This window comes from Plodia interpunctella, chromosome 1 (genome assembly GCF_027563975.2).
Source record: "Plodia interpunctella isolate USDA-ARS_2022_Savannah chromosome 1, ilPloInte3.2, whole genome shotgun sequence".
Classification (NCBI taxonomy): Eukaryota; Metazoa; Arthropoda; class Insecta; order Lepidoptera; family Pyralidae; genus Plodia; species Plodia interpunctella.
Window position 1 is genome coordinate 9,488,021 of NC_071294.1, and position 23,964 is coordinate 9,511,984.

Sequence of the window (23,964 nt, forward strand, 5' to 3'; positions counted from 1 at the left end):
GGAGCCCTTGTGGTGTTAGATGTACACGCGAGAGATGTGCTCATGTTGTTGATAGAGTGTGGGGTCCAACACGACAACGATTTCAACTGGCTATCACAGATTCGTTATTATTGGGAGGTAAATCTTCTGAACGACGTTTAAATTTAATAATAGAAATTAAGTTAGTTGTTCATGTTCAATCATTTTCTCTACACAATACATCCTGTTATAAGCTAAAACCTGCATCCGCCTCGTGCAGGTTTTTTTTTGTTGAAATGCAAATACAGGATGAAATGCATCTGGCACATTCTATGTTTCTCTCAGACCAGCGCAGAGTAACAAGTTGTTTTTATTGCGCAGTTACAAGAAGAGGACAATACTATGCAGATCGCGACACGCATGATAAACTCGCAACTTATGTATGGGTACGAGTACCTTGGGAACACCGGGCGTTTGGTCGTCACACCACTCACAGATCGCTGCTTCAGGACGCTCTTTGGAGCCTTGCATCTCAATTTAGGTTGGTCTAACTAATACTAGAGACCAGGTAGTATAGGTTAATTTGTGAAAAAGAATGGTCGTTTCTCGGAAAGCCAATATACAAATTTAAACAATGACATACGGCCTTAATATACATATTAATGTTCTGCTCACAACATCACATACGATAACACTCGCAACGAATTACAAGATAATGGTATTGGAATGGTTTTCTACATTGAAACCGTTACCGCTTACTTCCGATATTGGCTGTCCTGTTTATTTTCGAAATATTTGTTCATTTATGCTCGATATCCTGGTACTTTCTATTAGCAGAATTCCATATAATCCAATGATGATTTCCAGGTGGTGCTCCAGAAGGTCCGGCCGGCACGGGTAAGACGGAGACCACCAAGGACTTGGCGAAAGCAGTCGCCAAACAATGTGTCGTGTTCAACTGTTCCGATGGTCTCGATTACATTGCCCTCGGAAAGTTCTTCAAGGTTCCTCTTCAGACTTTTTAATTCTGTAGATAATGTGTTATCCAAACCATTTATTTTATGAGAATCAACAGTTTCATGCATAATTCACTTTTCAGGGTCTTGCGTCTTGCGGAGCGTGGTCTTGTTTCGACGAGTTCAACAGAATCGATCTGGAAGTGCTATCCGTAGTGGCTCAGCAGATCCTCTCCATTCAGCGTGGAATCAATTCTGGTGCATCAGAACTCTTATTCGAAGGCACGCTGCTGCAATTGAACAAATCGTGCGCTGTATTCATCACTATGAACCCTGGTTATGCAGGACGTTCTGAGTTGCCTGATAATCTGAAGGTAAAAAAAAATTAAATCATCGTTTTGTAGTCACTTTTAGCTAATCAAGATTGTGCTTCAGACCTTTAGTCCTAAAGTCCACTATATAATTTTCTTTCTACCAAAATGAGCACAACATCAGAGTGACGACAGCAGTATTTGCTTTGTAAAGACAATTATGGAATTTGTATTTGTATGAATTAATAATCTGATTTTGTCTTCTCGCAGGCTCTCTTCCGTTCCGTGGCTATGATGGTGCCAGATTACGTGTTGATCTCTGAGATTGAATTGTATGCCTTTGGCTATTTGAACGCGAAACCATTGGCTGTGAAGATCGTCGCCACTTACAGGCTGTGTTCAGAGCAGTTGTCCTCTCAGAGTCATTACGATTACGGTATGATAATTTAGGCTTCAATTAACCATTAGGAGAACGGAATTAAAACTTTTTCGTATCCTTTTTTTTTCATGCTGAGAACGTCTGAGAACGTCTATTGTTAATGTTCAATAGATGCCCCCTGTGTTAGGTTAATTTGCTAGGTATTGTCATAGCTTACATGTTTCATATATAGATTTAGTCGAGTTAAATTGTTAAGCATTATATAAACAAACAGGTATGCGTGCCGTAAAGTCCGTACTGCGTGCAGCCGGAGCGCTGAAGTTGCGTTACCCTGATGAAGACGAGGATGTCATTCTGCTGCGTTCTATCAAGGATGTCAACCTGCCCAAGTTTTTGGAGCATGATGTGCCCTTGTTCATGGTTAGTAATTATACTTACTAACATTGATGAGGCTTTTGTCAATAGTGAAGAACTTTAAAGCAGTTGTAAGAAATTCGATTCAAACAATTTTATTTAAACTCTATTTACGACAAAGATATCTTTTCAGCTGAGCTAATCATGACTGCACCATCAAACCACGATTACCATAATTAATAACCATGAGAATAGATTATAAGCAGCTAAATTCCTTTCAGAATTTAAATTACACGACATCTAGTTAAATCAATGTGTTAACAATCTTGTGCTTTGAATTTGGAATATTGTGATTTGTGTTGAAATAGGGCATTATTGGCGACTTGTTCCCTGGCCTGCCGCTGCCTGAGGCTGGCCTGCCGCACTTGGTCGCCTGCTTGATAGAAGTGTGTGTGCCACTCAACTTGCAAGCCAATGACTTCTTCATTGAAAAGGTATGAATACATTGTGATTTTTTTTGTCAGACTGTATAAGTAACCTAAAGTAAAATAATAAATTAATAAATAATTTTTTTTTATTAAATTCTTAATCAAATTATTTTTATTGTGGATCACAGGTAAAAAACAGGTTACAATACCCTTTAGTACCATCCCTATCCTGTCTTAATTATGTGCATTGATTATTATATTTACATACAAGTTTGTCAGGTTTTGACTTGAGTTATAGAAACCTATTTCGTGAAGCTCTTTGTTTTATCATACGTGTATTATTAATTAATATCAATCTATCAATCAAGTGAATATCAAGATTTCATTTTGTGGTACATATTGCACAGGTATTACAGCTGTACGAGATGATTCTCGTACGTCACGGGCTCATGTTGGTAGGATTCCCCTTCTCAGGGAAGACGAAGTGCTATCACGCTCTCGGAGCTGCGTTAGGACTGGTTTCAGAAAAGGTAAGCTAATATTTTTGAGTTCTCTAGGAAGATAGATTACTAGCAATTTGCATTGTATAATATCTTGATGATCAAAACAATTATCAATTACTATACCAATTTACCTACTACTACAGTAAATTTTAATCATACCCTAGTTCAAGATGGCCGTAAGAGACTGTACTAGTAGTAAGGCCGCCTTTTATAAATTTTTCTAGTTGATGTTACAAAATATAACGAAGAGAAATCTTTCAGGGCCTTATGGCTGAGAATGCCGTCGAATGGACTGTGATCAATCCGAAGTCGATCACTATGGGTCAGCTGTACGGGCAGTTCGACCCGGTATCTCATGAGTGGTCTGACGGCATTCTAGCCGTCAGCTACCGCGCCTTTGCCGTCTCCACCAATGATAACAGGTGCTTTGTCACTTATAAGTGAGTTTGTCACTTATGACATAAATGTCATATTAGTATTTTACAGCGGGCAAACGAAATTATTTTGCTGCCCTACGTGGTTACTCCTTTACGAATATCGGAACAAAAAATAATCTTTGTACTATTGGAGGTTATATTTTGCAAATTCACCAAATTTCATAAAAATCCGTCTAGCTTGTATTATACTTGAGTTACAAAGATTTTCACTAGCTCACATCTAAACTTTCGCATTTATACCCAATATTAATTAATACTATGCCTAATACTCTCAGTGATATTTCTCAGTGATATAGAGTACTTTTTATTTCGATATATCAATGGAAGCGAACTGGGACGCATCTAGTAACTAGTTAAAACATTTCAGAAAGTGGCTCATTTTCGATGGCCCAGTGGACGCAATTTGGATCGAGAATTTGAATACAGTGTTGGACGACAATAAGAAACTGTGTCTTATGAGTGGTGAGATCATTCAGCTGGCACCCACCACCAACCTGGTGTTCGAGCCCATGGACCTGGAGGCTGCCTCGCCGGCTACTGTTAGTATAACCTCCGGTTTTTAATTTTAACCAGATCTATTCAGGGTTTAACTGCCAATTCAGATAATACAAGTTAATGAAATAGAAAATTTAAATTCGTTGACAAATAATTTATGGATTATATTGCTTATTAATATAAATTAATGTATTTAGGAGAGAACGCTGGCAAACAAATTGCACTAAAAAGACATTTAGGAAACTCTACCTAAAAGTGTGAAAGTGTTCACGCGAGCGAAACCGTGATCAAAAGCTATAATTACGATATTATTTCAGGTGTCTCGTTGCGGTATGATCTACATGGAGCCCAAAGGCCTGGGCTGGAAGTGTCTGATGGAGTCGTGGCTGAACACGTTGCCGCCGACCTTCCACAACGTGAACAAGAATCTCATCCGGAACTTGTTCAACAGGTTCATGCCGCCGCTACTGTGGCTCGTCGAACTGTCTGGGAAGACCAAGGTTAGTATGGAGCTTACGATGGCATGATTCTACTAAAGTTTTCTTTCTCTCTTATCTTTAGGTATTCGCAGATTCACGAAGCTGTGACGCCGCAAAGCCAGGGGTCAGCGTAAAAAATAAATCTTATATGCTACACAAATGGCTATTATTTAAAAAAAAAAACATTTCTCTCGCGTCAGAAAATTTGTTTTATTTGGACAAAATTACTTTTTATCTAATTTATAAGTTTTTCATTGGTTTTAGCAAATGTACGTGACGTCGCGTAGTAACCTGGTGTTTGCTTGTATGAGTTTATATGATACTTTTATGGACGACTTTTACGATGAAAAATATGTGGAGGCAATATCGGATCTTGACATGAGAGCACAGTTGGAGGTAAATTCTGTTTAAATAAGGATTTTGCAAAAATTACGTTTTTCAAATACGTACAAATTTTACGTACGTCAAATTAAGCTGCAAGATTCCAACCCAATATAAAAGCTTCTAAAAATAGACTTACGGACATTTTTCGTGGATTAGTGAACATGTTATTTTTTTTGGTTTTCATACATTTTAATATTTTAGGGAGTATTTTTCTTTTCGGCCATTTGGTCCATTGGAGCAACGTTGGAAGCCGACAGTCGTCCAAAATTCGATATGTTGTTCAGAGGATTATTGGAAAAGGAGTTTCCAGAAAAGGTTCGTTATATTTTTGTTTGGTAGCTGAGAGTTATATGGATGTTTATTCAAATAACGGACTTTCTTTCGAATTCTCCGAAACTTGCAAATTATTATAGATTACGTTATTTATGATCGCTATTCTGGAGTTAATGAGGTACTTTTTTGATGGTTTGTTATTTTTCGAGTGAGTTGACTAGGCATTACTTAATATATCTTTGTTTATTATTCTTAGGTCATAGAAACTCTGAAATATCCGAAGGAAATAGCAAAGCCAGAAAAACAGTATATATTTTCAATACCCAAAGAAGGAATGGTTTACGATTACCGGTACATAAAAGAGGTACGTACGAATACATACAACACATGAAGCCTGTATTCTAAAATAAAGACATATTCTGATCTATGTTTTGTATGTAATTTTCACACGATATGTTCTTTTCGATGTACAAATTTGTAGGGTAAAGGCAAGTGGAAGCCTTGGAATGACGACGTGGTGTCAGCTCCACCAATCAGCCGTGACACTCCCCCCAATCAGATTCTGGTGACGACATTGGACAGTGTGCGATACCTGGCGCTGTTCAAGCTGTTGGTCACCCATCACAAGGCTGTCATGATGGTCGGACCCACCGGAACTGGAAAATCATCTTATATAATCGTAAGTAATGATGTAATGGTAAACTTGTAATTTGTATGTGACTATATTATTGCAACACCCTGACAGGGAATATATTTGCATGTATGTACTTGGTATGTATATTTGTATGATGTGTTATGTGTATATGGAAACCAAAATCAATAATTATGAAATATGAAGTTATAGACTGTCTTGGACAACTGTTATTGCATTGAGTGACTTTATAAATGAACAAAAAAGAGCTCTGGTTTTTTCAAGATTAAAAAATAGTAAAACATCTCTGGAAAAATACAAAGTATTTAAAAACTATGGAAATATTTTTCAGGATTACCTAGTGAAGCGGGTCGACACAAAAGTGTACAAAGCTTTGATAATGGCGTTCTCGGCGCAAACAAATTGCAATCAAACTCAAGATATCATTATGGGGAAACTCGACAAGAGAAGGAAAGGTATGCTTACAGTCAAAGCACTTGTAAATCCTTCTTTGAAATGAACTAAGGAATGTTTCATTAGGAAGTTATTTCCTTTGTTATGGGCTTTTATTTGTATATTAAACTGACTTAGGTTTTATAGTATTACTTTCGAAGTAGGTATATTTATATAATAATAGTGACATGTCCCGGCTCCGCTCGGATAAAACCATAATAAATTATACTTAAACCTTCCTCAGGAATCACTATCTATTGAAAACAACCATTCAAAAAATTTTCCGATTGTTTTTGAGTTTATCGCGTTTAGAGAGATTGACGCGGCAGCTGGTTTTTTAAAATAATTTATTAGGAGATTTTCAGCTAAATACGTGGTTTTAAGTCACCAGTCGATGCCAAGAGCACCAAAACCATTCGATATGTACATATAGGTAGATAAATAAATGAACACATTTTCACATACAGGTGTGTTTGGTCCTCCGATCGGCTGCTACAGCGTGGTGTTTGTAGATGACGTCAGCATGCCCCAAGCGGAGACGTATGGAGCCCAGCCGCCTATTGAGGTGCTGCGGCAAGGAATTGATCTTGGTCTGTGGTACGACCGCAAGACCAATGTGGCTATGCATCTCATTGATGTTCAAGTTGGTATCTCGTTTTCTTTTAGCTACTCGACTTGTAGTTTAAATTATGGGCAGGAATTAATTAGTACCAGTAACGAAATTGTATATATACGTTTTATATGTCGTGGCCCGATCTTTCAACTGGCCAGATTCCATATATAGACCACACGCCAAATATGCAAATGCATTGTACGTGTTCTGATTTATTGATATTTTAAAACTTAAAGCCGAAAGAGTTATTATAAGTTTACTTGTTTATAAATCATTAATCTTAGTGTGTTTCATTATATATACTTTTGTCATTTTCTTGCAACATTCTAAATTTATCATAAACTTTGTAGTTCATGTGCGCCATGGGCAAACCAACGCCTGGAGCAAAGTTGATCACTCCGAGGTTCTCCCGTCATTTCGCGTTCTTCTGCATCGACGAGTTCGATGACGATACCTTGCAGACTATCTTTGGAAGAATCATGTTGTGGCATCTGGACACTAGGTACTTTTTTATCTTTATACAAAAACATACAATTATGGAGTTAAGCATTTTCCAATAGTAGTTTCTGCATTTTGTAATTCTGTATTTTTCCAAGTATTAATACGTTTATAGAAAAATAATTCACTATTTTGTACAGAGGATTTTCTAAAGACTTCGATCCATGCATTGACGAAATCGTGTTGGGTACATTAGAAGTATACAAACAATGCAGACTTAACTTATTGCCCACACCTTCCAAGTCTCACTACACCTTCAATTTACGAGATTTCTCCAGAGTTATTTTGGTAAGTTTTAGTATTTTTTGTTTCTTATTGCCATGTCTGATTCTGTGAATTCACATGAATATATTTTTCTAACATTGATTTCTCTTTGGGGACGCCAGCGCAATCACCAGACGAGTGATCATCGCTCTCATACTGAGATAATTTCACCCTAAAGTAATTTAGATTATGGTGCAACTAATAGTTATATTGCATTAAATATAGGTATTGTATACATACTCATAACAAATGGCATGAAATACTGAAAAATTTTATATAAAGTTGCAGTTGGAATTCAATATAATCGATCGATATCATGATCGAAATAACGTCTTTTAGGGTGTACTGCTATCAGTGCCTGAGGTGACGCCAGATTTGCAATCGATAAAGCGGCTGTGGGTTCACGAGTGCTTACGTGTGTTCTCTGATCGCCTAGTGGAGGAATCTGATAGACAGTGGCTGGTGCAATGTCTCAGGGAAGCCACTGCTAATTACCTCAACGATGACTTCGATAGCATGCTCTCCCGCCTTTTGAATGGACCAAAAGACAAGGTAATATAAAATCATGACTAAATTATACTCTTACAAAAATCTGTAATCAAGGATTCGTAGTGAATAAATATGCATCATCAAAAATTAGTTTTATAATCTTCGTGAAAAGTCATCTTTCTCTATCTTAGACCATTTGATAATTTTATTGTAGATCTATTCACATGATTTGGTCCACCCATGTTATAAAAAAATTTAGTACTCTAACAAGAGAAAAACTGTTAAATGGAAAGAAGAAGATCGATTTCAAATTGTGTACAATTTCAGATAACAGATTTGCATTTGCGTAATCTGATTTACTGTGATTTCGCAAATCCTAAAATCGACACGCGGTTCTATATGGAGACAGTGAATATGGAGCATCTGAATGCTACAGTAGATGCGTTCCTTGTTGAATTTAACAACATGTCCAAGAAGCCTATGAATCTTGTACTCTTCAGGTAATTATATGAAATATTTAACAGGTTTTATTAACTCATAACTAAAGCGTAAACTGAATATTTGTAATGAAATGAAGTGAAGGGAAATTCTGCATAATTTAATAATCAGTCTTGCACTTTTTAATACGATTAAGAGCGACATTTGAAAATACTATCAGCTATCTCATATCACTGGAACCGAAACAGAATTTTCTAACCTTTACAGGGATGTGTTTGTTTGATTATGATATTCACGTGGTTGTAGGTTTGCAATCGAGCACGTGTCTCGTATCTGCCGCGTGCTAGCGCAGCCTCGGTCGCACGGCCTGCTGGTCGGGCTGGGCGGCTCGGGCAGGCAGTCGCTGACGCGCCTCGCCGCTCACATCAACGAGTACGACCTGTTCCAGGTGACCATTACCATCAGCTTTTGCAGGACATGAATCTACTACCTAAACAGCCACAGAACTGCTTATTTATGGGATCAGACACAGATATGGCTTCAGTAGTTGAATAACGAACTACTGGCTATTTGTTTTCAAAAGACTTAAAAAATCGTGGTGTGATTGGTCTATTGATTGACATCCCTATGTCCTTTTAAACAAAATTTGATTAATCGATGACTTGGAATGGAAGTGATTAAAATAATAAATGTATTATGTAAAAAATCTTTAACAGTTCTACTGACTATATTAAATTTCAGGTGGAAATGTCAAGAACGTACGGTAAGAATGAATGGCGTGAAGATTTGAAGACTCTTCTCAGAAAATCAAGCACACCTGATTTGCATATGGTGTTCTTGTTCATAGAATCACAGGTACTGTTATGTTAATATGAATTATATGTTCTTATATAAAATGATGGTATGCAACTAACGTTTTTCACAAATTTTAGATTAAAGAAGAAGGGTTCTTGGAAGATGTGAACAATATGCTAAATTCGGGTGAAGTGCCAAATATATTCGGAGCTGATGAGAAAGCTGAAATTTGCGAGAAAATGAGAGTTGTAAGTAAAAAAAATTAACAACCATATTATGTACGTAGCAAAGTGGTTATTTTTTCCTCCTCGTATTTTCACCCAATCTGCTCATTGAAATTACTGTCAATAACGTTTGATATTGTAAGATTTCAGAGTATCTCACATTGAATTCCCTGACAGATCGACAGACAGCGTGATAAGTCACTCCAAACGGATGGTAGCCCTACAGCTTTGTACGCGTACTTCGTGTCCATAGTCCGCGACCAACTTCACATCGTGCTGGCGATGTCTCCCGCCGGCACCTCGCTGAGAACTCGTATTCGCAAGTTCCCCGCTTTGGTCAACTGCTGCACCATTGATTGGTTCCAGGTCGTTATTCAATTTGTCTGTTGACTAAATTAAATAATGTAGTAGTCAATCAATCCTGACATACAAAGCTTATTCTCAGTTTCATAATACCTACATTTGGTGTTAGTTTAAATATTTTGGGAGCAGTTGAAATCCATAGTTGTAATCCTATAATGTAGAAGAATATCGTTTATTTTAGTTTCGTAAAATGTAAAGACGTCTTTTGAAGTTCAAAAAATGTAAACCTTTTTACTCTATCATATTATATTAAATAACGCTGTAAATAACTTTTATCAGGAATGGCCTCCAGATGCATTACTTGCGGTAGCGACGCGTTTCCTTAAAGACGTTGAGCTCACGGATTTGGAACGGGAGACGGCCATCAAGCTGTGTCAGATCTTCCACACAGACACCCAGGAGTTGACCCGCGCGTTCTTGTTGCGACTGAAGAGATACAACTACGTCACGCCGACCGCGTACCTCGAGCTGATTAACATGTTCAAGGCGCTGCTTGGCAAGAAACGCACGTAAGTGATGTACAAAATTTTTGTGTTGTGATTGATTTTTTTACGGGTGCTCAAGAGTAGTTTATTACTTGAATTAAATTATAAGTGGAAATTGTTGATGCTTCTAGATTTGATCGCAACATTAATTTTTATATTCAGAGAGTTACTGACGGGAGAAAAGCGATACATAACCGGGCTGGACCAACTGGCAATTGCTGCTAAATCAGTGGCCGCTCTCCAAGTGGCTTTGGAGATCTTGCAACCGAAGTTGGCAGCTGGCGCCGCGGCCGTGGCTGTGACCACAGCCAAAGTCGAGAAGGAGAAGGAAGGAGTGGCCTTGGTAGAGGCTGATGTGCTTGTCGATCAAGCTGCCGCGGAAGAACAAGTTAGTGTTCAAGTCTATTCAGAATCTTTATAACATACATAGTAATTTACCTGCTTATGGCTGACCGGTATAATTAGGTCACATTTAGCTCAGTCTGATGCTTGGCATCTCATAACTATTTTGCCCATAATTTGACAGCATAAGCAATTTGTTTTCCTTTAATTAGTTTTTTCTTTTCTATTTGTTCACTTTAGGCAGGAGCAGCCCAAGCCATCAAAGATGAGTGCGACGCGGATTTGGCGGAAGCTATGCCGATCCTCAACTCTGCCTTAGCGGCGCTGGACACCCTTACACCTCAAGATATCACCTTCATCAAGACCATGAAGAGTCCGCCTAGAGGCATCAAGTTGGTCATGGAGGCCATTTGTATATTGAAGGTATCATGTCGTAGAAAGAATAATTATTTCTTATTGTTTTATTGTAATCCTATGCCTCTCTTATTATGGTAGTTGAAGCCATACAGTCAGAGCTTACTTCAATTTTAGAATGTATTACTTACTACATCTATTAGAAATTTAAAATAGCTTCATGGACACAGACTGTCCTACCGACCCAAACGGTACTGGCGTAGATTTTGGAATGTATTTCGAATTTGTTTTATAAACTTTTCTTTTTTAATATGCTTACCAATTACCAACAGGAACATGAAGACCCGGTAAGTAGCTTTAGCTTATGCCTGAAGTTTTTTAATAATATTAGTTCATAAATTATATAATTTATTATTTTAATGGATATTTATGTCGGTATATATGTATAAAGAAGGAATTCTTATTATCTATAGGAAATGAAACCAGACAAGATTCCTAATCCGTCCGGAGTAGGAACAATCGAGGACTACTGGGGTCCCTCCAAAAAGTTGCTCAACGACATAAAATTCCTGGAGGGGTTGCAGAACTACGACAAGGACAACATCCCGCCGCCTGTGATGAAGAAGCTTCAAGCCACTGTCATGCAGGATGAGGGCTTCGTACCAGAGAAGATTAGGGCTGTGTCCGTGGCCGCTGAAGGTGAACTGCCTGAAGGCACATTGAAAGGAGATATTCGGCACTTTAACAAATTAACCGTTACTCAGAACTACATGTTATCCGGAATAATCAAGTGAAAAATCCTCAACTTAACATGTTTATAGCTACCTATTTTTTATTATTTACTGATTTTTTACCTACTTGATTAGAACTGGAAAAGTCATTCACATTTCATAAATTAAAATTATTTTGTGTTTGCTTATGAAAATTTGGTTTACTAAATTATAATGCTAACATTTGGTATATTGATAACATTTGACACATTTAAAACACCAGGAATGTGCAAGTGGGTGATTGCAATGACGAAATACGACAAGGTAGCCAAAGTGGTGGCGCCAAAGAAAGAGCGCCTCGCGGCTGCACAGGCGGTCTATGACAAGGCCATGGCTGCATTGGCCATCAAGCAGGCTCAGCTCAGGGAGGTAAGATGATGGTGAGGCAACATGAGGCCTTTAGAAATTACAAAGACAATTATATCTAATATGGGCTTCGTCTGGAATAAAATCTTACATATTGTTCTAAAATGGGCTATCGTCCCAAGTGCGAAGTCCCAACATGTAATTACGATCACACTGTCAAGAATAAACTGCTAAGAAAAATGGGCTACATTAAGACAAGATCGTGATTGTACCAATAAAATCTTAGTTTTTCTGCCTACAAAGTATCTGCTTATTTATAACATCGTGAATATTCTAGATTCAAATGAAATTGAAAGGCCTCGAAGATGCATTAGCCGAACAGAGTCGTCAGCAGAAGATGTTGGATGACGAGGTGCTTGACTGCAGTAACAAGTTGAAGAGGGCAGAGATGTTGATCTCCGGACTCGGCGGTGAAAAGACCAGGTGGACGCAGATCGCGAAGGATTTACGAGCCACGTATAATTCACTTACAGGTAAGTATGTCTAATCTGTGTATTGGTAAGCATGCTCAAACATTTAGATGAATATTTTATTTTCTTGTGGTTTTAAGCACAACTCACACCGTACCTACTCAAGCTATTATAATCGCATATTACATATACATACACTTAGGTATGAATTCAGAACATAAAATCATGTATAATTTTCAGGTGACATTTTGATTGCGGCTGGCATCATAGCTTACCTTGGGCCTTTTACGGCTATATTCAGATTAGATCAAGTAAGTTTACCGGTTCTGTAAATGATAATTACAATGTAGTATTAACTACTTCTGTTATTATAGATTGGAACTGTCACTTATTGCAGGTAAAGAAGTGGGCTCAAGCTTGCTATGACTGTGGTATCGTGTGTACTCTGAACTTTAGCTTGATCCAAGTTCTCGGCGAGCCTGTTACCATTCAGGACTGGAATATCAATGGCTTACCGGCAGACGACTTCAGTGTTGAGAGTGCTATTATTATCAAGTGAGGAAGATTATTTGTGAATTGCTTCTATGATCATGATCTTCACATACCTAGCGTTACTAGTAGTCTGATGTTACAAACCTATATTATAGAACCTGATTAGTTAGATTTTATTACGTTTGTTGATGTTTTTAAGATAATACTATAGTTGAATAAAAATTGTCCAGAACGGCTCGTCGATGGCCGCTAATGATAGACCCTCAAGGACAGGCCAATCGCTGGATCAAGAACATGGAGAAGCCTAACAACCTCTGCATTGTGCGCATGACACAAGCTGACTTGGGCAGAGTGCTGGAGAATGCTGTGCAGTTTGGACAGCCGGTAACAATCATACTGAAATATAGTAACTTAGTGTAGTTTAGACAGTCGACTAGGTATATTATTTATTAAAGTCACTTTAGATGATAAGCTTATAGTGTTCGATTTTTTTTTAAAATTTTATTTTATGTGTGATGCGTTTTTTTTGTCGCGTGTGTTGTTCATCTACTTTCAGCATTTCAGGTATTGCTAGAGAATGTTCTAGAAGAGTTGGATCCAATGTTGGAACCCCTACTACAGCAGCAGACCTTCCGTCAGGGTGGTGCGCTTTGTATCAAAATTGGAGACACCATCGTTGAATACAACAAGGAGTTCAAGTAAGTTCCTAGCTCCATCTATGATTCTTTTAGCATTCTGTCATGCATTTTTCGTAGAAAAATCCTTAATATTGAAATTTTAAGTACCTGTAATGTGGTAATTTCATATATTGTCAATACTGGTAGCTGAATTAGTCACATGTACAAGCTAAAATAAAAACATCATACGGTCATCATCCGGTCCGGTCCGTTGAGAGGTTTGCGTGGGAATCTTAATCCAACATGTAGAGGTTCTTTTGAGAGTTATGATGTGATGTAGGTATATGTTCCGCCTACTATGTCATGTTATTATATTTATTATTATTGCTTCAATAGATTGTACATAAGTACGAAGCTAGCGAATCCTCATTACTTGCCCGAAGTAGGCGTGCGTGTCACCCTAGTGAACTTCATGCTGGCCAAAGACGGGTTGGAAGCCCAACTGTTGGCCAGGGTGGTGGCCCGCGAGCGGCCGGACTTGCAGCAGGCCAAGTCTGATCTGACCACGCAGGGCGCTGAGCACAGGCGGCTGTTGCAGGACATTGAGAAGAAGATCCTTAACGTCTTGTCTACGTCTGAACATTTGCTGGAAGACGAGGAGGCCGTGCAGGTGGGGAAACCCTTTCGGATCATTGAGTTTATTTCCATTTCCAATAATGTTGACTAATGTTTATTATCTATAAAACTTTTATATATAAGCATAAAAATGTAAGTTTGAAAAAAATAATACTCAGGTGACACCACGGGCTGCAGCTAATAGTAAATAAGTAGTAAATATTAGCTTTCATTATAACTTAGGTTCAGGGCAAAAAGTGATACTTACGTGTTCAGATTGCAATAAAGTAAGTAAGTACATTTGATAGTAGGCATTTCACTGATTCTGCAAACTTGTATGTTAGTGGTTGAAACTTTGTTTATAGATTTTGAATTCCGCAAAAGATACATCTAACGAAATCAAGGAGAAGCAAGTAGTAGCGGTAGAGACTGAAAAAATGATAGACACGGCGCGAGATGACTACGTGCCCATCGCTGTGCATTCCACCAATTTATTCTTTTTAATTGGTATGTTACATAAATATTTATACTTACTGATATATGTTATATATTATATTTACTTACTAACTCATCTCGCTAAGTTATTAGCATCCGAAATGAATATTGGCTATCACAGTTTTATACTTTGTGTGGTAACTCGCCGCTAGCTCCCAGACAAATCAATAAAACGACCGTCACTAAATTCTTGTTCACGATTGAATTTTGTCATCGAAGCAAACATTCGCTTTTAAATCTTACTAATATTTCGTGAGGATGTGTGTATGTTTGTTAATTTCACACAATATCTACTGGGCGGATTGTTATGAAAGTTAGTACACGGGTAGAATATAATCTGGAATAACACAGACTTTTTATCTCGAAATTCCGACGGGAGTGAAGCCTCGGGGCACAGGTAGTAAAGTTGTAAATATTTTTACTCTCAATCATGTAAAATCTCATCGAATAAAAAATATCTCATTTTCCTCTTAATTAAAAAAAGAAGCATTCTGCTTTTAGTAGTTTCTGGAATCTAAACTTAAGTAAAACTAATAATGCAACAGCTTCCCTGGCGAATATCGACCCAATGTACCAGTACTCCCTGGGCTGGTTCGAAGGTCTATTCACGGCGTCCATAGACAACACAGAAAAGGTTGATGAAATTCCCGAAAGACTTGCCATATTGCGGTCTTACTTCACATATTCACTGTATGCGAACATCTGCAGGAGTCTCTTTGAGAAGGTAAATAATCATTACTTACACATAACTTTAAGTGTCGCACATTTTCCGAAGAAATTCTTAACCAAATTTAGACCAAATAAAAAATAAAACCAAAACTAATCTTCACACAACCACAATAAAGAGTACGTACTAGATAAGGTTTGTGAACTGAGGATGGCACTAATAAGCATTCTAAATTAAATATGTTATTAAAATTAACTAGTCAAAAGCCGTTCTGAAATGATACGCCAAAAAAATTACCTAACATTACATTATGATACAGGATAAGATGGTGTTCTCCCTTCTGCTGACGATCACGATCATGGTGGCCGAGGGTCGATTGCCGCAGGCCGATGTGTTGTTCCTGTTGGGAGGAGCTCGCCCCACCAACGTGCCGCCCAATCCTGTGGCCTTCCTCAGTCCGCAGGCCTGGACCGAGTTTAATGGGTATAGTTATACCTTCTATGTTCTTTTTGTATCATAATATTTTTGTTGGAAATGGGATTACAGGATTCCATTCATCTCAATTTCAATTTCAGATCAATCTCAATCAATTATGAACTTTACTCTTCCCCGTGGAATATTTTCCATTTTGTGTTTCCTGCTATGTTTTCTTCCCTATCATTAATTTCACATTAAATAGTATAAAATAAAGTCGCTTTCGATCTTTAAAACTACGCAACGTGATGTGGGTTTTTTTAAATAAGTAGATGAGTGGTTCAAGAGGTAGGTTTATATGTATATAAGTGCATAATATTGCACTCGTGCGAAGCTGGAGCGGTATGCTAGTACGTTACAAATACCCTTTTAGGCTTTCCCTTCCTTCTTTTAGCTTTGATTTTTTTCTTAAATACGGTATCGAAATACTGAAATAATGAAGATGTCATGTCGTATACGGTAGCCAAACATATTACATAACCTTGTCTCTATTGCTCTTGATGACGTTCTTTTGTTTGTAGACTGAACGAATTCGAAAAATTCCACGGCATAGTGGAACACTTCACAAGCAACCTGCCCGTATGGGAGGCCTACTGCGACACCCCGGACCCGCATATGCAGCCGCTACCTGAGCCGTACCATACCAAGCTCAATTCCTTCGAGGTAAACTTGCTTCCCGTGGTGCTTACTATAATAATTGCTACGATACACTTCTATATTATTCCCGTTTGCCCGTCATGAGGTCTTATACCTATAACATATACTCGTAATATAACATGTAACCATTTTTAGAAAACCCGCAATCTAATAGCAGTGATTTCTTCCTATCTAAATTAATTTAAATACTTTTATTAGAATATTACACACAGCTTATTACAATGTAACTATAATGTGAATGTTTTATAGAAAATGATGGTGCTGCGCTGCCTTCGTTTGGACATGATGGTACCCGCTGTACAAAACTTTGTAGAAGGTATAGTGTTACTTTGAATAATCTTAGCATACCTCTTGCTTTAAGTAATACTCCACTGGTAAAGTACCTTCATGGCTGATTTTTAGTTACGTATGAAGATTAAAGTCACAAATAGGACACACAAAAAAGCAAACATCCTGCTGCAACAAGCCTGAACATCCTGCTGCAAGAAGCCTGAAAGAGATTGCACTAGCGTTAAGGCCGCCTATTGTACATTTTTCTAGTTGTCTTGTTCAAAATTGCATCTTTTATTATGGTGCAATGTTTTTACTTACTTATAATTATTCTGAACGTGTCATATGGATCTTGTGTGCAGCTCAAATGGGTCGTCCATTCGTGGAGCCGCCGCTGTTCGACCTGGCGTCTTCGTACGCCGACTCGCATTGCTGCATCCCGCTGCTCTTCGTACTAACTCCTGGCTCAGATCCTATGGGCACCTTGCTCAAATTCGCTGACGACCAAGTATGCTTTATATTTTAGTTTAAAATTGACCGGTATCTCTATAGGTACTCTCGTATTTGCTGTTTAGCTCAATTTCTACTCTCGTGGAGTGGACCAGAGTATTGAATTATATATGCAATTTGTTCATGAACATATTTTTAAAATATTCCACTTCAATGTAAACGCTACTTTACGCAGCCATCAAAATCATATATATACATGTTGTATGCACTAACAACTATACACCGTATACAGATACCATGCTGGGCTTTGTGCGAGCTCTGATTTCGCGTTGATTGGGATAGGGCTTCGACCGAGGATGGGCGTCACCGTCACTCACCCCCCGACCTGTCACTCTCAGGATCAGAGTAAATTGGCGCTGGGTTTGCTTTGTGCTGAACATGCAATGAGAAAATATTTTAATAAACCTAACCTGGGTTTGAATTTAAAATTATAGTACCTAACTTAACAAATATTATAATTAAAAGGTTTTTAAATTAATCTAAATAATCACTCCCATTATAATTCCATGTTCTTTAGATGAAAATATATATACCTACTATTGAATTTGTAGGTAAGTGCATTATATCATTCTCATAAGACTAGAAGATTTCTGTAATTCCTACGACTTTATAAGATTCCTATTTTTTAGTGACGTTTTGAGCTTTTTCGGGAATATAACATTTAGTCATCAACCGAATTTCCTAGGGTTTTGGTGCATCTCGGCTTTTCTCACTGTCACTGGGCCAAGGCCAGGGTCCGATCGCGGTAAAGCTGATAGACGAGGGCGTGCGCAGCGGCACCTGGGTGGTGTTGCAGAACTGCCATCTGGCCAAGAGTTGGATGCCCATGCTGGAGAAGGTGGGAATAAACTTTGTTTAATGGGCAGATTTATTAAATAACTGATTAATATTATTCTGTTATTACCTGAAATAAAATGGTTACCTATTATATTTCACTCAAAATTAAATTTTGAGGAGTTTTATTAGATTATTATTATTCATAGTTAACTAAAAAGAATTCAATCTTATATGAAACATGAATAAAATTAGAATAATACATTATAGCATTATCTGAAATATAAGTAACGTTAGCGACTAAGTATCCAGTTATTTTTGATAGATTTGCGAGGGCCTGTTGCCAGACTCTACTCATCCAGATTTCCGTCTTTGGCTGACGTCATACCCAGCAGATCATTTCCCCGTATACGTCTTGCAGAATGGTGTCAAGATGACCAATGAACCGCCACAAGGTGAGAACATTATCATTGAAAGCTGAACACACAGAAACTGGAGGCGAACCAACTGCTTTCATACAACTTTCACATAAATTCAAGTGATATGATAAAGACGTGTTCTTTAATCTGCTTATATGGCTTCTGTATCTGCGGCATATATCATTATATTCCTTACCTACTCGTGAATATGATGATGAGGATCATCAAAGATAAATATGTGTTTAGTAATTTTAAAAACTCAAAAATGTACCTCAAATAATTCACCTCACACTTTTAGGTCTACGCGCGAATATTGCTCGTTCCTACCAAAGCGACCCAATCAACGATGCCGAGTGGTTCGAAGGCAACAAGCAACCGGAGAACTTCAAAAAGCTACTGTTTGCCCTCTGCTTCTTCCACGCCGTGGTCCAGGAACGACGGCAGTTTGGGCCACTGGGCTGGAACATCAGATACGAGTTTAACGAAACGGATTTAAGAATATCTGTGACGCAGTTGTATATGTTCCTCAATGAATACGATGTAAGTATTATTTTTGAAATTTAGTGTCATACTATAGTGTGCATATGCTACATAAAGAGAAGAACCTTCTCCGCGACCATTTTGCTAAAAAGGAACAAGTCGTCACAAGTGTGACACATCATCCAGTAAACGAGAGAAAAGGCAATGTCTTATTTGATGAAACTTTTATGAGAGCATGTTGAAAAATCATGCTGGAGATAGTTTGTAACTTTTATTGTAGATTGCATTTATTTCAGCATCTAAAACGTTTTTCTTGCTTTTTCCTGCCCCTCATTTTTCTGTTTATATTAATTTTATCAGGACGTCCAATTCGTGGCGCTACGCTATCTGACTGGTGAATGTAACTACGGCGGGAGGGTCACCGACGATTGGGACCGCCGCTGTCTCAACACCATCCTCTTCAAGTTCTACAACCCTCGCACGATTTACGATGAGAAGTATACGCTTGACCCATCAGGTAATTACTTGTGAAACACAAACTTGAGTTGAAATTTCAGTAATATTGTCTACCTGCATATCCTGCATCACTTAAACAACACCTGTCCAACTGGGTTTTGGTTCAACCCTGACGCTGACATCACCTTCCATTCCATCCTACAGGGACATACTACATCCCAAACCTGCGTGAGCACAGCGACTTCATAGCTTTCGCGCGGTCGTTGCCTGTGGCCACGCCGCCCGGGGTGTTTGGCTTCCATCCCAATGCCGACATCACCAAGCATTTCCGCGAGGCCGAAGAATTGCTCAACACTGCTATTCTGACACAGGTTAGTGTTTCATCTTGAAAATATTTATAGGTAAATAGATGTTGTTGATGCAATAAATTTTAGTAGCTTTTATAGTAAAAGTACAAAGAATCTTTTGTTGAATTTTCATTATTCGAGTAAAGTATATTTTGATTAGATTTTTCTCAACCCTTATATAGTATAATATTATATATTATTCTACCTTATTTAATTGTTGTTCCTTAGTTTTAGATAGATTCGTAATACATCTAACATCAAAAATCTTTTGTTTCATCTGCATACATGGATCAATTGAACTTTTAGGATCGCAAGGTAAGTAGGGTGTTATTGTAAATCATTAAGGTGTTTTAAAATTTGAGAACCGTTGTTAAATTTTGTATTTTATTGTTTTCATGCTCCAAGGATCTTTTGAAAGCACACTTGGTAAGTTGCAAATTTTCGAGAGGAGTTTGCGTTGTTCGCTAAGAAATGTTTTGTTATTTTCAGAATTCAGATTTTGTTTGCAAAATGTCTTGGTGAATAAGTCCGTTTACGTGTTTAAGTGTATGTTTAAATCAAATAAAATATTGCATATATTTTGTTCTTTTTTTACTTTTGCGATTCGAAAGCTTTTATTGCTTTTTAAAGAAACTTCGTTTTAAAGAGCTTTTTAATATGTGGAATTATACATACGCGACGACATGCTAATTATTGGATTTGCTTTAAAAATACTATATTATCAACAATCAAATCAAATAAAGAGGTCTTTATACTTTAATTGATAGGACACAATGTCTGCTGGTGGCGCTGGTGCCACTCCCGAGCAGCAAGCCATGGAGATATCCGAGGATATCCTGCGTCGGCTGCCAGCCAAGATCCTGTCCGGGCCGTCGCACGAGGGCGACATCAAGCCTGCGGACATGACGCCCATGTCTATCGTGGTGATCCAGGAGGCCGCCAGATACGATCGCCTGGTCAACATTGTCCGGAGTAGCGCCCGGGCCGTTATTGGAGCCGTGCAAGGTGAAACTTGTAGAATGTCTTGCTGATTTTTGTATGTTGTTAAAGTTTCTACATGACTATGCTAAATGAGTACACTTTTTATCGCAATTCTATGTTACTGGATATTTTTTTGTGGATATGCCCCAAATTAGTGTTTTATTTAACTGTATAATTTGAATGTATTTGACCAGCGCATGCCATATTCTTGACCTATGTCAATACATACTTAGAATTTTTATAATGTTATCCTCTGGCAGGCGTGAGCGTACTGAATGATATCACAGAGGAGGTGCTGACAAGCATGGTACGCGGGCGCATCCCCGCGCTCTGGGCCGGCAAGAGTTACCCTTCACTCAAACCTCTCGCCGCATACTTCAACGATCTGCTGGCCAGGCTGGCCTTCTTGCAGGTCAGTCTAAACGACCTATCCTCTGCCAAGCATGTGCATACTGAACGTTCTGTTTGCCAGGCTTGCTTATTGACAGACATATCCTATAAAAGATAAGAGCTTAAAATAGGAGTGTTGGATGAATGACATGTCAAAAGAATACGAATCTTTAGCGGCTTTGTGCTAGCTGCTAACCAACGTAATAAATAAACAAAACAACAACAAAAAATCCCCTAAAATATTTTGCCGATATATACATGAGAAATATTCATATAAGTCTCAGCAACTGTGTAGTGCAACTCCTGCCTGCATTTTATTGGCTGTTCTCCTATATACACCTGAATTACAATAATGTAAGTGAAAATATTTTTAATTTAAGGACGAATTAATTACAATTGACATGTAAATGCTGATTATTTGAACAGCACTGGCATCAACATGGCCCTCCGATAGTGTTCTGGCTGTCCGGCTTCTACTTCCCGCAGGCCTTTCTCACGGCCGCCCAGCAGAGCTACGCCAGGAAGTACAAGATTCCCATCGATCAGCTCGCTTTCCACTACGAGGTGAGTATAGCTCTGTGTTGAATGGTGGAAACAAATTTAGATCTTATCAACCTTAGTTGCAGAATATTAATAATATTCTCATTTATTCACAATATTTTTATGCGTAAATGCAAAAATATATTAGTTATACTTAGACATGAATTTGATGCGGATTGGAAGACGATAGGTAAGACTTGTCCAGCTCAAGCAATGTCGTTTTACCTACTAGTTAAAAATAACAATCTTGTCAGGTTTCGTTTTAGTTAGTTATTATCTTAATGACGTTCTCACGACAAATATAAATCCAGAAGCTCATGGAATCGAGACAAAGTCAACACATAAGTTGGCCAGGAGGCCAAATTATGTGTTCTGATACTTCGATAGTACGACACAATCGAAGTTGACATTTGACTATCTGGTTCTTAAGTTGGTATTTATGTCAGCAATTCAAAATTCTTCTACTGACATATATGTCCTTATCCCTCACGGGTTATTTTGGTCTTATAAATAAATTAAACATAAAATAAACAATATTAACAGGTGCAACGCGAATGGGACTTCGATGAGGTGCCGCCGGAGGGCGTGTACATCCGAGGGCTGTTTATGGAGGGCGCGCGCTGGAACAATGACATCTACTTCATCGACGAGTCCTTCCCTAAGATTCTGTATGATGAATTCCCTCCGGTTAGTATCTGGCTCTCGTTCGAAGTGGAGACAACATAGAAGGAAAGAATCTTGATTTTCTTGATTCTTAAGGCCACGTATAAGTTAAATAATGTACCATAATTGTCTTTCTTAATCTTGTCTTCTCATAATGGCATTAGTTTCACTACAAAAAGATTCATGAAGAAACTTCTCTTTTTTAACTATTGAAAGATTTATCTTGTTAAATAAGCAAATTTCATTTATGATGCTTTGGAATGATATAAATCGGTCAGCGAAAAATATTATTTCTACAGGTATGGCTGATCCCCCTGAAGCGCGAGGACATTCCACAGGACGTATTTTACAACTGCCCTCTTTACAAGACTGGCGACCGTCGCGGCGTGTTGTCCACAACTGGGCACTCCACCAACTACATTCTGTTTATGCGACTGCCCACTAACCAGGAACCTGATCACTGGATCATGAGGGGAGTCGCTCTACTCACACAGCTACCCTTCTAATGCTTGCAGCAAATAGGGGTGATGTCAACAGCTGGGCATTATAACTACATCCTATCCATGCGAATGCCCACCAACCAGACCTGATCACTGGATCATGAGGGGAGTCGTTCTACTCACACAGCTGCCCTTCTAATGCTTACAGCAAATGATGAATTGGGCAGTCCATACACATCTTATTCATGCACCTACCTGCCATCCAGGGAGGCTTTTACTAATACAACTATCCTTCCAATGTTTACAGCATCTTTTTCTTGTCCATTGCTTGTACTCCAATTTATTAGGGGTCAGCTCTCCTGGTATTTATTTGCCATACCTCATGGTTTGGGGTTGTCACTTCGTTTTACTAAATTGGCTGCTTTTAGGTCCTTAGTATCTTTGGTTGGTGGAGCATAAACTTACAAGCGTGTTTATATACAATTTGAAGGGATTCCACTTTGGAAAACTTACCTAGCTTAGACTTTGCTGTAATTATGCGAAGATTTGACATACCATTAAATAATCTTCAAATGTAATGTTATAACGTTAGGAAGAACTCGCTAAAATTATAATTTTCGTCTTACGTTTAAGCGAGTTTTTTAAGTATCTATGCGGAAAATCTAATAATCATGTATCTGAAGTATACTATAAATAATAGATTTAATATGTAAAGGTACTTAAATTTTTATTTATTTCAGTTATGTTTTTATCTAGTTATTATGTTTATAATTAATTCTAACTTATGTTGTCCTATTAATTTATTCAGTCTTCTTTATATTTTTATTAAAAGGTTAAAATTATTGTATTTGTTTTATTTTAGACGTGAGTTTTAATAGGAGAGTGTCCCAATACTGGAACTGGGACTGGAAAGTCATATTTTTGAGATTCCTACTTTTTTCTTATATATGTAGACCAGATGTATCTTATAATGCCATAGTTTGTGCAAATATTTTCAATATCTCTTCATTGTGTGTTCCCGGTTACATTACATTCGGGCGTGAGACCGGGGACATAATAAAAAACAAGGTGTACAAAGTAAACTGAACTGTGTGTAGACCTAGTACACCAAAAAACTTGTTACTTCCAATCTGTAGCTACCTAATACATTTCAATATTACGTTCTAAATGTAAGAAAGTTATCAAATCTGCATTGTGTACTGGTGGCGGAAGCTTGTTCAGAACA

General features: G+C 38.0%; 1 protein-coding gene across 2 annotated transcripts in view; it reads left to right on the forward strand.

The window, feature by feature from the left end:
• Dhc36C (Dynein heavy chain at 36C) overlaps positions 1-23,571 on the forward strand; it is a 33,971-nt gene extending 10,400 nt beyond the window's left edge. The window contains exons 22-73 of one of the 2 annotated variants that reach the window (XM_053747830.1): positions 2-117; positions 340-499; positions 826-962; positions 1,058-1,288; positions 1,496-1,661; positions 1,879-2,024; positions 2,327-2,452; positions 2,794-2,916; positions 3,151-3,329; positions 3,694-3,865; positions 4,139-4,321; positions 4,565-4,696; positions 4,886-4,999; positions 5,214-5,321; positions 5,439-5,636; positions 5,941-6,064; positions 6,509-6,684; positions 7,005-7,156; positions 7,293-7,440; positions 7,756-7,968; positions 8,233-8,405; positions 8,650-8,791; positions 9,085-9,198; positions 9,276-9,386; positions 9,540-9,728; positions 10,005-10,234; positions 10,373-10,598; positions 10,793-10,975; positions 11,380-11,605; positions 11,900-12,045; positions 12,320-12,515; positions 12,693-12,763; positions 12,850-13,007; positions 13,175-13,328; positions 13,509-13,642; positions 13,958-14,231; positions 14,542-14,683; positions 15,217-15,395; positions 15,658-15,821; positions 16,334-16,475; positions 16,719-16,785; positions 17,102-17,247; positions 17,935-18,087; positions 18,349-18,478; positions 18,741-18,982; positions 19,283-19,439; positions 19,583-19,749; positions 20,493-20,730; positions 20,967-21,118; positions 21,523-21,660; positions 22,180-22,323; positions 22,599-23,571. In XM_053747830.1, coding sequence (XP_053603805.1) covers positions 2-117; positions 340-499; positions 826-962; positions 1,058-1,288; positions 1,496-1,661; positions 1,879-2,024; positions 2,327-2,452; positions 2,794-2,916; positions 3,151-3,329; positions 3,694-3,865; positions 4,139-4,321; positions 4,565-4,696; positions 4,886-4,999; positions 5,214-5,321; positions 5,439-5,636; positions 5,941-6,064; positions 6,509-6,684; positions 7,005-7,156; positions 7,293-7,440; positions 7,756-7,968; positions 8,233-8,405; positions 8,650-8,791; positions 9,085-9,198; positions 9,276-9,386; positions 9,540-9,728; positions 10,005-10,234; positions 10,373-10,598; positions 10,793-10,975; positions 11,380-11,605; positions 11,900-12,045; positions 12,320-12,515; positions 12,693-12,763; positions 12,850-13,007; positions 13,175-13,328; positions 13,509-13,642; positions 13,958-14,231; positions 14,542-14,683; positions 15,217-15,395; positions 15,658-15,821; positions 16,334-16,475; positions 16,719-16,785; positions 17,102-17,247; positions 17,935-18,087; positions 18,349-18,478; positions 18,741-18,982; positions 19,283-19,439; positions 19,583-19,749; positions 20,493-20,730; positions 20,967-21,118; positions 21,523-21,660; positions 22,180-22,323; positions 22,599-22,805 — 8,399 coding nt within the window. In that variant the 3' untranslated portion in view covers positions 22,806-23,571. The remainder of the gene's footprint in view (position 1; positions 118-339; positions 500-825; positions 963-1,057; positions 1,289-1,495; positions 1,662-1,878; positions 2,025-2,326; positions 2,453-2,793; positions 2,917-3,150; positions 3,330-3,693; positions 3,866-4,138; positions 4,322-4,564; positions 4,697-4,885; positions 5,000-5,213; positions 5,322-5,438; positions 5,637-5,940; positions 6,065-6,508; positions 6,685-7,004; positions 7,157-7,292; positions 7,441-7,755; positions 7,969-8,232; positions 8,406-8,649; positions 8,792-9,084; positions 9,199-9,275; positions 9,387-9,539; positions 9,729-10,004; positions 10,235-10,372; positions 10,599-10,792; positions 10,976-11,379; positions 11,606-11,899; positions 12,046-12,319; positions 12,516-12,692; positions 12,764-12,849; positions 13,008-13,174; positions 13,329-13,508; positions 13,643-13,957; positions 14,232-14,541; positions 14,684-15,216; positions 15,396-15,657; positions 15,822-16,333; positions 16,476-16,718; positions 16,786-17,101; positions 17,248-17,934; positions 18,088-18,348; positions 18,479-18,740; positions 18,983-19,282; positions 19,440-19,582; positions 19,750-20,492; positions 20,731-20,966; positions 21,119-21,522; positions 21,661-22,179; positions 22,324-22,598) is intronic. The other variant, XM_053747839.1, reaches the window with a different exon arrangement.
• The last annotated feature ends 393 nt before the right edge of the window (positions 23,572-23,964 follow it).